Genomic DNA, 15,000 nt, shown 5'->3' with positions numbered 1-15,000 from the left:
ACGGTTTCAAAACGGGGTAGCGTGTTGCAACCAAGGTTTGAAAACTATGTGGCCTTCAAACAGTCTGCTTGTTCCTACCACAAAGCTGGATAAACATACTTTAAAAATGATAAGATTGGGTCAGGATTGATTTTACTTTCAAATTTTATATAAAGTAGAATTCTTGGTGAATGTCTGTTTGGATTTATTTTTTTTTATCCTAATTACGAGCACAAATAAACAAGTGCAGCACAGTCAGCTCAAGATGTCAGGCTGCCAAGAGAGGTTAAATTATCCAGAGAGAGGCAGCTTTTTCTTTTTTTTTTTTTCTTTTTCTTTTTTTTTTGCAATTTCAGGACTTCATGGATTTAAAAAATCTTTATTCATGTTGACCTGGTGGGCAACAAGTCGTCTTGCCAACTAGGAAAGCCAAAATCTCTAGTGGACTTTTGGGATCAGAGGTCTTCAGCTGGTGAAGGCTGCTCACATTGCAGAGAGCAAGGTCACGGTGGTGGGAGGTAAACAGGCCGAAGGGGTGAGGTGGAGGCCAGACCGTGCTTCTGGCTGGGTGATCTGGATGTGGCAGGAGTGAGGGGCTCAGCTGGGAACCTCCTAACCCAAGGATGAGGAGTAAATAACCTCTATTACAGCCAGTGACAGAGAACCTCTCTGGGATAAGGGGAGCAACCTCACTATATGTAGCTCTAGGTCAAACAGCTTATGCAGCAGTCCAGACCAGTGTACGTACAGCAACAGCAGATGATTCAGGGGAAATATTTTTGCTGAGAAAACTTCATACAAAGCATAAGCTGGATGTTCACAAATACCCCAAAGTAGGGGTACGCTGACCTCAGCTGATGATGGAAATGAAATCCATAGTAAAAGATGACTTTTGGGGGCATGGCATAATCTTCTCAAAGAAGGCACTTGAGAAAATCTATGTACATCATCCACATATCACCTTGAGCCTCTTACATGAGGAAGACTTAAGGCTGTAGGCTTTGGGGCCAAGCAGGCCCCTAAACACGTGCTCACAGCCTGCCATGTAGGAAACCTACTAGGGGGCAAGCCCTTCCCAGACTCTACGTCCTGTAAGAGGTCAGTTCTTGGGGCAAGCCAGAAGTAACACATCAAGGCATCTTACTACAGGAAGTCACCTTTTCTGTGGGCTTGCAGGGTGGCTGTTAACACCAGGGACCACACACTTCTTCAGGTGCATCCCAGGGAGCTGGTGAACTCCCCTTTATTGAAGAGCTAGTCAACTTCCCTTTATTGAAGAGCTAGAAGCTCTTCCTTCTCCCCTGTCTACTTACACATTCACTGATTCCTCTGCAGACTAGGCATTCACACGATCTGCAGCTGCAGGCACTCATGTGCCATGGTTTCCAGGATATCCCTGCCCAGAGCTGCCCTGTTTTCCTAAGCTCTCAGGGGCAGTGTGTATGCAATACCTCACTGGAGCCCCGGCTCCTTGCACCTTTGCCCAGCCTTTCACCTCCCATCACACACATGGTGAGCTGCTGCGTGGGACTGTCTCAGTGCCACGAGTTGGTGTGGCAGCATATCAAGCAGGAGGCTTTGGCTTCCACACAGAATTTGGAGGCAGGTTTTGGAGTAAGTTGCTACACTTTTTGGCGTGAAAGCCATGGCAGCATATGGCCCAATGTTCTCAGTTTAAGTCTGACACTTAACATTATTTAACAGTTTCTGTGTTAGGTGCTTTATAAGGTAAAGGAAATTAACAATTTTCAGCTAATTAGATCACTCAATTGGCTGAACATCCTGGACACCTCTTAGAAAAAAATAGGTTGGCTCAGACGATGGAAAGGCTAATGCCTCTTCCATTATCACTTATGAGGAGAGCGAAATAGTTGGAAAGGATGTTTTTATTTTAAAAACACAAGTGAAAAATACTTCAGCTATTGGACACTTCAGTAAACACACTTTGCACTCTACCAAAGCCATTCTAGGGAGCAGGTGCCAGTTTGCCCACTGCTACATGTACTCTGATCCCTTGACTACAACAGCAGCCCTCTGGTGCCACCATGTTTGGTGCCTGCAGGCTTCCTCTTATGTCTCTTGCTGCGTGAGTCTGTTAAGAAACAGATTTTTTTGGAAAGAGAAAAATATGGACCAGGAGTCTGCCAGCCTCAGTGCCACAGGATGAGGAGCCTACTGCTGTGGGACAGCAGTGACACTGTAGTGCCAATCCTGGCGTGTGGGAAAGGTGTTAGCCCGAGTTCTGCTCAGAAGAGAAAAATTAGGAAAGAGATAAAGGTTTCTTACTGCATTTACTGTTTTTTGTTCACTCTTTGTGAGAAGCTGGAAAACACGTGGCCCTCAAATGATTTAAGAATGTATTTTGAAAGCGTTTGTTTGAAACAAAGCTGAGATGTCTTATCCTTCATGTGAGGTTTGGGGCACTACTAATCTACCACTGGCTCACTGTTATCTCCTCTGCCACGCTCACATAAAGGAGGGAGAATGGGCATTGACAGTGGGGCTGCTGAGATGTCTGATAATATCAAGGAAGTGAAAGTGGTAGTGCAGTGAAAATGGATACTATGCGATACATTAGATTTAATCACTTGCATTTCAATTAAGCTTTTCCACAAATAAAGAATGGGAAGTACAGTTCAGGCTCTCCATACAGCAGGAGGCAGCTTGCTGAAGCTCCCCATCCCCAGCCTGGACCTCTGTCCCATCTCACAGCACAGAAGGCATCTTGCCCCGCAGGGTTTCTGTGGGAACTGCTGTGCCCATGGCTAAGGCAACAAACATGCTCCTATCCATAACAGGAACGCTGCTACGGTCTGCTGTAAACACCACCTCCTCAAAGCACCAGATTTTAAGCACAAAACTTGGTAACGAGACCTGAGAAGTCTAACATAAAAGACTTTCCATTTTACGATGTATTTAGACTTTTTGCACCTTGCAGTTCAGTTCTCTCCTTTCCCCATACTCAAAAATCATCGATAGTATTTAACTGGAGAGATGATTATCAAGTCTCCTTTTCTGCCTTACTGATAAATTAGAACTGCATGAGATGTAGAAGCTCCTAATGGAAACTCTGATTGCCCTTAACGTACTGCATTGCCAATGGCACTGCTGCAGAATGGAAAAATCACTAAGGCTCCTCTGGCTTGTGATAGTTGGGGGTTTAATATACACTGGGGAGTGGAAGGGAGGATCACAGAAATTTCACACCCAAGAAGGTGTCTCACTCAAAATGTGAAGGAGAAATAAAACTCATACGCCCAATAGTCTAACTGTAACTCAGCCCCACGATGGGGAAACGCAATCTGCTGCCAGAGGCTGCCTACGATGCCAAGTGGCATATTACATACCCTGCTGCCAAACTCTGGCAGGAAGTGCATACAGGTACCCACAGAATACCTGCCCAGGAAAGTGAGCACGAGGATGACCACTCAGGCCTGGCCTTGATGCAGGACAGCAGGGTGCTCACGGCATGGCCTCTTGCTCATAGCAGCCTGCTGGGATTAGATGTGTGACTTGTAAGGACCAGGAGGCACAGCCTGCTCTGTGAGGAGCAGAGCCTTCACCAGGAGGATGGCCTCTGCTCTCATGGCTTAATTCCTTGCCGAGCAGGGCAGGCAGTGACTGCTGGTTAGACTATGGGTCTCTATAGAGATGCTTTGCAGAGCTTGTCGTATGTAAGGATTCTCTGAAGCTCAGCAGAATTTGGCCTCTAAGACGAATTGTTAACACTGTAGTAGAAGCAACAATTAAAGGCTTATATATCTAAAGAACATCTTGTAACATATAAAAACGTCATAGCAGTGAGTAAACATCTGTAATCAGTGTTGCTTGCTCTTGCTCGCTCTTCCTACCTCTCTGCACTGCAGTCACCTTTGTCTTCTGTGCCTGCCCCTGACAAAGCCCCAGCAGTTACCAGAGTGCCCTTTCCCTGTTCGCATTGTGTGTTCTGGGGCTGGGAGGCAGGGATGGAAGCAGGTGGTGGTTAATCAGTCTGGCAGGGAAATGGCCAGTCACTGGGGTCCTGTTGGGGGTGGCATGAAGGTGGTAAGCATGCCCTCTGGCATTGGGAGACTTCCTTTCCTCTCTCCCATGACAGAGGGTAGGGGCTGGGGAAGGAAACTGCACATGGTTTGTGGAAATTGCACACGGCCTCATCCAGGTTGCAGGCATCCAACTATGAGCTCCGGTCCTGGGCCCACCCAGGGTCGGTCAGTACACTGAGCTGGGAGACAAAGTCCTCAGTCCTGATGGACTGAGCTCCCCATCGTTTGACTCCTCGTTAGCCTTTGCGGAAGGAAATGGTGCGGCTGTAGACAGCGCTGGATGAGATAACCTCAAGCCTGAGCCTGATGGAGCCAGCCCTCTCTGCAGTTGCTTGAGATAAGCCATTCAGCTTCTCCCTAAACACTGATACTTGGCACTCAGAGGGCTTTTCTTTTCAGTGTTGATTTCCCCTCTCTATCACTAAAAAGTTTCTAAAGCTATAGACTACTGTGTTAAAGACATTTACGTGTCTACACCACTGTAGTCACCTAAGTCCCCTAAGTCTTTCTGCTCTGCTGCTTTTCACATAACCTCCCCATTACACACAGAAGCAACTTCCAGGCCCCATCCCTGAGTGGTTCTGGACTACTGTGTAGCTACAAATTGTTCCGAAGGCACATTTCTACCTGTACCTTGAAACCGTGTCCCCCTGGGGGCGGTCCCTGAGTCCCTCCGATGGCACAGTGAAACGAGGCAGCAGCAGGCTGCGTAACTTCCCCCTCTGTAGATAAGAAGGATGAACCTTGCCCCTTCCAGATCTGCAGGGAGAAATCATCTCCGATATGCTGATTAACTTCAGTCGGCCCTTCTGGCTGTGCCTCTTCCTCTCACCCGCCCACGCTCACATCAGGAAAATGTGGGACTCTTTCTCTGCGCAGCAAAATTCATCAATACGCCAAGTGATGGGCCCTGTGTAGCTATGGGAGAAATCCAGGACTCCCTCCCTCTTGGACTGAAAAGCATTTCTTAACTTCAGTCCTTGTATTACTGTCGTAACTTCAGTATGACAGTGAGCCGTGGCTCCCAGCTTCTCTCCATCTCGTGTAGGTGACGACCACACACTCCCCACAGACCTCTGCAATATTTTGTCATTGCTTCCTCACAGACAGAATGTTTTGCTTTTACAGATTTAAACACCTCTTAAGACAGTGTCCCCACTGCATTAGGAAAATAGCACAGGTTGTAAAGCTGCTAAATCTCTCCCAAGGCTTCCAAAGGTTATACAAAATCCTTCATTCATATTACAAGAACTTAACTCTTGTGCATTTTAAAATACGTTGAAGATATCAAGCAAGTAGTGTTTTGCTTGAAGGTGACCTGTTCAAAACCTACAGGATGGGAAATCCTATCTGTATGACTTCTGTTAAAGTCGGTCACACAGCCCGGACCCCACACTGAGACGGTATCTGCTGGGACCTCCTCTTTTGGCAAGAGCCCCTTACAACAATAAAAACAACACCTCCCTCCACCCCACAGCCATGGACAGGATGGCTCTGTGGCTCCAGATCCAGGTCTGCATTCAATTTATTATTATTATTTTTTAAACAAACAAATTTAACTTTTTTTTTTTTTTTTCATTCAATTGACATTTAACAGATATTCACACACTTGACTGTATGCAACAAAAGACAGCTCTTCAGTTGGCATGGATTAATTAGCTCCAATGACTACTGGAGCTGTTTTACACCAAAACCTGAGAATCCAGCCCAGAATTTAACTCAGTGTCATGAAGAAAAAGGGTGAGGTGGGTGGGATGGGATGGAAAAAATCTTATGAAGCTAGTAGCTAACCCACTATTTCAGATCTCTCTGGTATGATAGTTATATAGAAGAGCTTCGATAAAGTTTAGAAGATCAAACATTTTCCTCAATTTTCACAGTACAAAACGTTCTGTGCCCTTTCATGTGAAAAAGGAGCAAGAACACACAGCATATAAGAAATGTCGGTCGATCGGGTCTTGCGAACACCCTCTTCTTTCACTGCTTCCCCAGAAGTTCTGAATGAGAAATTTAGCTATATTGTCTACAAGAAAGGAGGAAAGTCTAGAAAAGCATGAGCGGCTTGCATGCTACCCGTTACCCATTATCAAAACTAGAATTTACTAGCTGGTAAGAAAAATAATGTTTGTATTGGGTTGTTTTTTACTTTTTTATCAAACACAGAGATTTAAAATGTTCTTACTCACTGAAACTGCATAGCCTCACATATTCTTTTGGTGTAGGATGAATTTAAAAGGATTTAAGCTCAGATGGATAAGACTTTGTGCTAGCAAGGGATAACGTGGGTTAAAATTCACCTTGCTTCTCACTCCTCATCCAGGATGGATTTTTGGAGAATGACAGACATCTGGAAATCAGTTTTACATAGAAAAATAGAAAACAGGGAAGAACTAGGAAGATGAATAAAGGCTCATCACAGACACAAAAGAACAGAGCAAAAAGAAGCTTGGATTTGGGTATTCTTGTCTGGCAAGGAGGCAGGCAGTAAGGCTAATGAAGCATTTGCGATATGGGACGTATGCCAGCGTAACAAAGAAGATGTGCATCAGCTCTGCAGATGTGCCAAAGCCCCCAGAGCAAAATAATGACATAATCACCATCAGTGTCACAGACCAGACTGTACACAAGGTGACATGGGAGAGAATAAATAAGAGTCTTTAGAGGCCTGCAGTACACACACGGGAAGGAACAGCCATTCCTCACAACTGCCACAAGAGAGTGGCGAGAGGTTGGGGATAATGTGTGCAGCTAGCAAAAGAAATCTTGAATTGTGCAAGGCTAGCGCACGATAAATTGGTGCTTTTCTCCATCTCCAGTTGACGTTTCAATTCCCACTACCCCTTGTTGAATGCAAAATGAAATGACAAGTAGGAATCGGAAGACTTTGCCAAGTTTTGTTTTGTTTTGTTTTTGTCCGGGGTTTTTTTTTTGTTTTGTTTTTTGTTTTTTGGAAAAGGGGTTGTTTTGTTTGAGAAGAGGATGGGGCAGTAAGGATGAGTACAAGTAAATTACTGTTAAAAAAAAAAAGAGAAAAAAGAAAGAAAGAAAAAGAAACAAGAAACAAACACCACCACCACCAACAACAAAAAAAACACAACAGAAAGACAAGACAAAAAGCCTCACCCAAGCAAAGCACACTGCCGCTCCATGCACTCACAGGCACATGCACAGAAACCCTGCACTATTCAGCTGGAACAATCCTAGTATTCCCCCAAAGCAAAATTAGAAACAAACAAGGATGGGTTTGGCTTTTTTTCGGTGGCTGTGCTTTCTGGTTTACTGTTATCCAGGAACGAAAGCAGGAAAAATCCCACTAAAATATTTTTCCACGCTAAAAGACAAGATTACTATTTTATTGATCAGTAATAAAACACCGCTTAGGGCAATTTAGTACTTAACATGTTATTTGCGGTGGGGAGTAATCTGAAAAGCTCTGAGTAGCCTTAAATCGTTTCCCAACAGCTCTCCCTGCGTAAAAGCAAGCTTCTGCCTCGGTACAGCTGTGTGACTCGGCGGCACGTTTTTTTGCAGGACTTTTTGCCCGTTTTTAGAGGGAGCATCTGTTTGCTGAAGCAAAGCAGCCCGCCCTTCGCCACGGGCCTGCCTGGGCAAACGGTGACAGAGGAGGGGACTCGCTGCAGGCGCCACCAGGACGCTGGCAGAAGGAACACTCAGGCACGTAATGGTTTGCAGGATCGGGCCCTCCAAGAGGAGCTCAGAAGAACAAAGCACTTGGCTTCACCAGTGTCCCTTTTCATTGCTTCTAATGAAAGATTCATAAGAATAACTTTAATTTTTTATGATCTTTTTTTGCATTACTGTATTAGCTGCATCTACTTTGTATGCGATTTCTTCTTAAATACAGAAAACCTGTTTCCAAATGCCAGGCCTAATAACTTAATCGTGCAATAATTGATCTTGATTGTTGAGCACTCCTTCATAACATTAAGGAAGCGAGATGGAGCCCAGAAAATGTTCTACGTGATTATCCCTTTTCATGGCAAAGTGATGCATTTATGAGGAATACAGGTAAAGGTCTGACGTGGAGTCCTACTTTAATACTTTTTTTTAAGACTAAAAAAAATATTAAAACCTCCTTAATTTGCTAGTAAAACTGCTCAGTGGAAGAATGATTGTATTTGTCTTTTTTGGCTTCGCCCAATTAATTGGAGCAGTAACATAATGATCGTAAATAAACAGCCCTAATTTGACTGTACTTCTTGCATATCTACTAACCGCATCGTATCTTTGTATAGCGTACCACCAGGGGAAACAAGGAAGCACGTATATAATTTTATCCTGTTTTATGTGAAGTTTAATAATTACGCCACAGAGAAGTCTATGAATTGCAGAAGGTGCAACAGTATTAATAATCTGTTTAGCCAACTCCGGCTTCTTTGCACTTTGATGTTACGAGCAGAGGCAGGATGAACCCTGGCAGTTTTTTTCTATTGTCAAGTGTTTGTTTCTGTTACAGCTTACACCGATGTTTTCTTTTATGCTTTTTCTACTGTGCCCCCTTCTTTTTCCTAAGATTAAAAATAATAGTAAAAAAAAAACCAACCCAAAACCAAACAAAAGCACAGAACAACTCAACAGACAAACTAAATGCTTATTTGGCGCATTTCAATCAAAGCGGACTGATCGAATTTTTCATTTATTTACCAAAGTTTCACGGCAGCCCTTCTTCATAATGACAGCAGTTGCCTTTTTTTTTTCCCCTCCACATAAAAGAGAAGGGGTTCTGAGAAAGTTTTTAATTAGCTAAATAGGTCTGTGTAATCCAGATGAAATAAACACGCCCGTTTGAAAAGGTTGTTAGAACTTTTGCAGCCATTTAATCCATAGATGGCTGAACACAATGATACCTTCCGCAGACAGCACCGCCACCACCAGCAGCTGTTAGAAGAGAGCTTGCTCCCTGCTCCTATTGATAACCCTTTGTGGAACGAAGAAAAAGAGCTGAGGGAAGGAGAACTGAATGTCAGACAATAGACATCGCTACACACACTGTCTCTGAACTTTCCTCATCTCTGAAGGACAATTAATTATGAAGGCCTTTGGGGTAGGTCGAAGCAAGGGAAAACCTACTGCTGGCCCAGCACTCCAGCCGCTATCTCTGTGTTTGTTAAATGGTCGTGCCTGTTGGGGAACCAGAGTAGCAGCCACCAAAATAGCCAATAGATCATTTAGGAAAAGAGAGCAAAAGATTTTTTTTTTTTTTTTTTTTTTTAATGTGTGCCTGTCCTTGTATAATTCTATTCTCACTGTGAAATCATCCATACACAAAACACAAGGACAATTTTTTTTTTTTTTTTTTTTTTTTTTTCAGAAGAGCCACAGGGTAGGTTACAGTCAGAAACGGCCTCTCAGTGGTGTGTTAAAAAGGATGGTCTTTTCACCAAATCATTTCACAGAGGCAAAACAGACAAACACAAAGAGTTGAGACTTTTTCTCCTACATTAAATAGAGTAACTGATAAGGTCAGACATATGATACCTAAAGACATGAATCTGTGAACTCTTGAAGTCAAAGGACTTCTCTGTGCAAAGGAACAATCTTTCAAAGGAAATAGATCATAGAACTCCACTGAATCCCCTTTAAACTTTATGAAGCAGGAGGAGAAAAAGCTCTAAGTAGGGAAGCTTGACAGAAGAGCCTTGAACTATTTTCTGAAGGAAAGATGAGACCCTCCCTAGGCTGCCACAAAACATCTTTTTTTTTCTAAAGGCTCTTCTGAACTTTGATATGTGCCAAGACACCGCTATTGAAAGCTGTATAATTATGTGCTATAGCCACTGTAGAAAATGCTTTGTTCACCACAACAAAGAACAATAAGCAAAGTAAAGTGACATTACACTGTATCTTTTTCTTTAAGAATGTTGAGAAAGGTCACGGTACGTTATAACTAATAAAGCTGTTGAGTAAGGAAGTTTAAAGTTGATCTTGCTGTGCTTAAATGTAACCCAATGACAAAAAGGCAGAGGGAACTAAAATTGTAATGACATTAAAAAATAGATCATATATCAATGTGCCAACTTCATTATACAAACACCTTGAATCCAGAGGACACAAACATAAAAAACGAGCCTAGTCCTGCAACAGTATTCCTCCTGTGATTCCCTCCCTAATAGCTTCCAACTACAAGCTGCAGTTCCACCAACTGCAGAAACTGATTAAGCAGCATTAATTGATACGTGCACGGCACAATCCCGCTACTGAAAGCCATGGCTTTTCTTACTCAGTTTACAAATCGGCTCCGATTCCTGCGCAGTTTTCAAGGAAAGCTTTGCTGTTTCACAAGAAAGCCTCCTCGAAATTTAGAAAACAAAACAAAACAACACAACATAAAAGGAAAAAGACCTGAGGGCATCAATTAAATTTCCTGACAGCAAGATTTTTTAAGTGAGAAAGAAGTTCCATCTAGAGATGGATGTCTCATTTTTTTCTTTGCGGGTATCAGGACAGTTATGTTTGCTATTCTTAAACTGCAGATTCAGCTTTATTCTCCTTGCTGCAGACTGCACGAGAGAAGCATTCTGACTTTTTCTTTAAGAATGTGGAGAACGATGTTGAAACACTACAACAATAAAGCCCTTGAATGAGGAAGTATACAGCTGAGGAAAAAAATGCGAGGAGTGTAATACTAAAATAAACAACTGTCCCATCAGCCTGGGCCCACTTCTGGTCCCATTACAAGTGCTCAGACTGCCGCTCCACTCTGTAGAGGAAAAGCATGCAAGCTCAGAGAGGGAAGTTAGCAGTTATTGACTTGATTTTCACTTCTCTTGAGACCACTTTACGCTGCTCAAGTTGTGTAAAGGAGCATTAGGGTGGTTATAAATTTTCCTTTACAGTGCCTTCATAAAGCAAAAAACACATATACAAGGCCTCAGTTTAGACCAGAATCAGGTTAGAAAGCTTTAACTCTCCTCCTGATGAGCTCCAGTTCAGACTGAGATGAATCCTGATGATGCAACTGGGAAAGGACACTTGAGAAGGGAATTGGACCTGATGATCTCCAGAGGTCCCTTCCAACCTCAAACATTCAGTTTGATTCTGTGCGTGTGACACAGGTTCCTAAAATAATCACATGAGTGGCCAGAATTTTCACTAATTTAGGATGTTTTAATTTTTGGATGCAGAACTGGGCACACATCATTGTCAGAAAATGGACCGTTGAGGACCTCCTGACAAAGTGGCTCTCATTAACAGATCTCCAGTTGAGCATCCCAAAATGGAAATGGCCTAAAACCATCATCGCTTCTGAAATTGCTGGCAGCCAATGTTCCTCTCAAGGGTTTGCAGGGCACTTATGTGACAGGGTTATTACTTGAACTTTATAGGTGGTGGTGTTTGAATTGTTTTACATAATCTCACAGACATTTACGGGACTAACTCAAAGTGCACTAAGTATGTTTCACTAAGACATCAGCACAACTGGCCTTGATGAGGTTCTTTTCCACCAGCATGGCTCTCCACTGGCAAAAGTAGAGCAAACTTCCTAAAAATGGTCTTCCCTCTTCTAGATGATGACATGTGCCAGGACCAAGAAACAGTAGCCCTGTCAGACCTTACTGTACCCAAATCCTTGTGAAAATAGCACAGCTTGGCAGATGTTTTGCTATCATGATCAATCTCAGTAATCACATCTGCAAAAGTGGGTACACTCCATGCTACAGCGGGCTTACATCTGGCAGCTATGCAGAGGAGCGTGGCGAGTGCACAGAGAAGGTGGGAAGGCATCAAATAAAGTGCCAGGCATAGGCTTAGGAGCCTGGAACTTCAGAGCTCAGCCTGACTTGTTCAACAAGTACAAGAAAAAGGACCAGGGTATTTTGCAGGGATGTTAATACATGGAGAATAACGGTAACTAAAAAAAACATCAGGGAGCAAAAGTGATGGAGGAGCAGGAGCCAAAGCAAGGCTGAAATCCAGCTGTTGTATTCAGGCCAATTTCTTTTGCTTGTTTTAACTAAATAAATAATTTTCTAACCATATTTTAATTTAAACTTACAGCATGGTATCTCCCATACTTGAAACCATTTTGTCACATTCATAACTGTGAGCTATGATCATATCTTTTAAGAAAGATTGTATAAGAGAGCTACAGAACCATTTAGAATTATTTATTTATTTATTTATTTATTTGCTGTTGTGATGCATAGCAACAATACCTGACTTTAATTATTGCAGCTGGTATTCAGGAGCCTATGGGAACATCACAGACGAGACAGATATCAAGTGGCACAGCAAGCTGTCCCCTCTTTCTGACCAACTTCTGCACTTGTGCTGGGGCACTGACATTTGTGGCTTTCATTCATCAGTACAACCCACCTTCTCCCTCCCTGGCAGAAATACCCCAGGTATTTCACAGGAAAAAATAAAAAATAAAAAATGAATTGTTTTTCCAGCTTTCAAAACTTGGTTTAGAATTATTGTGTGCAGCTACATTCAGCACTGATTTTTCCAGCAAACTGCATAGCAAGTTTGAAAGAGAAATGTGAAAACAGCTACACACATGTACACATACGTGCACACACAAACACAGGCAGAGTTGTGTGGCAGGAGGAGGTGGTGTATTTGGCTCTGGCTTACAGCCACGAGGGTACAATGGCAAGGCCACAAATGATAGGGTCTGTGGTTTGTTAAACATCTTATTTGACTTTGCTTAGAGCTGTCAGTTTCAGTGCATGGGGAACGAGACACAGTGTCACAGATTCCTAAGTAAATCAATGACACAGCCAGATATGGACCAAATGCACATTTTAGCTTTATTTATTTTTATTTTTATTTTTCCTACTTGTCAGTTTAGGCATATTTAAGTATATGCATGAATTTTGCCCAAGATGAGAAAAGGAGGGGGGCTTAGGAAGGGGAGAGTAAGTTATTTAAGAGAAACAGTCTATCAGACTAATCAGAAGATCAGCAATGCATCACCGAAGTATGGGAGGAAGGAACTTTGATGACACTAAATATGGCAAATGCTCAGTTTGCTAAATCCCTTTGGATCCAATTTCAACATTACAGTACTTGTCATTTTTGGTTTGCAGCTTGTGGGGGAGGGGCTAGGCATTTATTGGCAAAAGTTGCATAGGCTACACTAAAAACTGCACCATACAGTTTAATGATCTCATAACTGCTGGATTTTCACTGCAAAACCAAGAACTGAACCTCTGAGAAATTCTCATTATCTCAAATAACACAGAAAAGGCTTTGTGAAAAGATCTGCAAATCACTGTCTTTTGTAAGATGTCTGAAGGCCATTTCCTCCAGCACTGGGGAAAGAAGCAAGGAGCTCCTTTCCCACCAACAGTCAGACCCATTTACCAAGGAGGCAGCCACCACTGGTAGCACTGAACAAATAAGACTTGCATTTTCTTATCTCCCTGAAAACACCTCTTTGATCCCTATGCTTCTTCACTGAAGCTACCTGTTAAAATTAACATTACAGCAAATGTTTTGAAAAGCAGAAACGTCTGAAATTGTAAAGGACCAAGAATTTTTGAGAGCAAAGAGCATTTCAATCTATGTTCTGCAAATGGGATTACAATTGCAATGAAAAAGAGGAAAAGCCCAAGGGAGTTTAAGAACATTTTGACAGAAGAAAAGCTAGCAACTCTTATCCCTTTGCATGTTTCCCTTTCTTTTCCTGCATCTTCCTTTTACGTCCTGGCATAAAGAGAGCTCGGACTGATCCCTTCAGATGATGGGGCATAAATCTGGTATTTCCAGCTGTGGCAAATGGCAGATACACAGGGAACATCCTCTGCATCCCTTTCTTCTCCTGTCCTGTCCATACAGCTTCTCTCCTATAAGAGGCTGAGCTGAGCGAGCCTTTGCTTAGAGCCTTTTTTGCATTACCTGAACTTAAGTGCTGTAAAAATTGACCCTGATTAAAAACAAAAACAAAAACTGAACTATTTTAGGCTGGGATCTACCCATCGTATGCCAACAAATGCTGTTTCTGCTACAGGACACGGCTCATTACTCAACTTACCAATGAGTGACAGGTGCAGACGAAACCCAACAATAATAAAACATGCTCTACCACCACTTTCCCACTGTCCCTGACCATGAGCTTCCCCTTGCATTTACACTCCCATTGTCTCTTGAAGGCCTGCACCATACACACTGCTGTCCTCCACCATGGTCTTCATTAAAGTCACCAAACCATCATGAGGGAAAACAGCACATTTAGTTCAAGCAATTGTTTTATTCTGGGCAGCCCATTCTGGGTGTCCCCATGTGAGCAGAGTTTGGACCAGGTGGCCTCCAGAGTCCCCTGCCAGACTGCAATGCTGTGGAGCATTTGATAGTTAGGAGCCCTGAAATTCGAGCAACAGGGTGACTGCTCTCTCTATAGTCCCAAAACTTCAAAAATCCTAAGAAACTTAGCCAGAAAGTGAAAACTTTCATCCTTTGCCAATTCCTAGGAGGCCTAAGTCTCCAACAACCACAGCTAACGTGACAAATTAGCACCCTGGGAGATGCAGACAGCTCTTCCCACCACTGGAAGGTGCCACCATGAAGTGCTACCTGCCCCAAAGCACAACCCACACACGCAGAAACGAAGACGAGTGCCTACCTCAAAGTCATTCGCTTTATTGTAGTGCATGTTCAGGGCCCTGTACAGCTCACAGTCTCTGGTTATAGACAGCTCCTCCGTGCTCGTGACCCCATCGTTGATGGCTTGCCGTGCGTACTTCTCCATCTGAATGTAGTAAAACTCACGGAAATTGCTAAACCACTTGATGAGCTGAGAGGTAATGCATCTGTTGAACTGTTGAATTTAAACAGTAAGAAGGGTAAGAGCAGTGACATTCTTTCCCCCAGCCTTACTCCTTTCACAAAGCACACAGCCCGCCCCTTCCCTCCACCTCCTAAGCTCATGTGCCTGTGCTTCCAGTGCGGGGGAAGGAGGCAGCGGGTGAATGGTGCAAGTCTCTGGTGAGAGGAAAATGTGCGTGGCCAAAAA

General features: G+C 43.2%; 1 protein-coding gene across 2 annotated transcripts in view; it reads right to left on the bottom strand.

Annotated features, from left to right (window-relative positions):
• PROX1 (prospero homeobox 1) overlaps positions 1-15,000 on the bottom strand; it is a 45,480-nt gene that overhangs the window by 10,523 nt on the left and 19,957 nt on the right. For both annotated transcript variants that reach the window (XM_072332278.1, XM_072332279.1), the window contains exon 4: positions 14,611-14,805. In XM_072332278.1, coding sequence (XP_072188379.1) covers positions 14,611-14,805 — 195 coding nt within the window. The remainder of the gene's footprint in view (positions 1-14,610; positions 14,806-15,000) is intronic.

Source organism: Excalfactoria chinensis, chromosome 3 (genome assembly GCF_039878825.1).
Source record: "Excalfactoria chinensis isolate bCotChi1 chromosome 3, bCotChi1.hap2, whole genome shotgun sequence".
NCBI classification, from domain to species: Eukaryota; Metazoa; Chordata; class Aves; order Galliformes; family Phasianidae; genus Excalfactoria; species Excalfactoria chinensis.
Note: the sequence above shows the minus strand (reverse complement) of the source record. Positions and strands in the feature narration are given on the sequence as shown.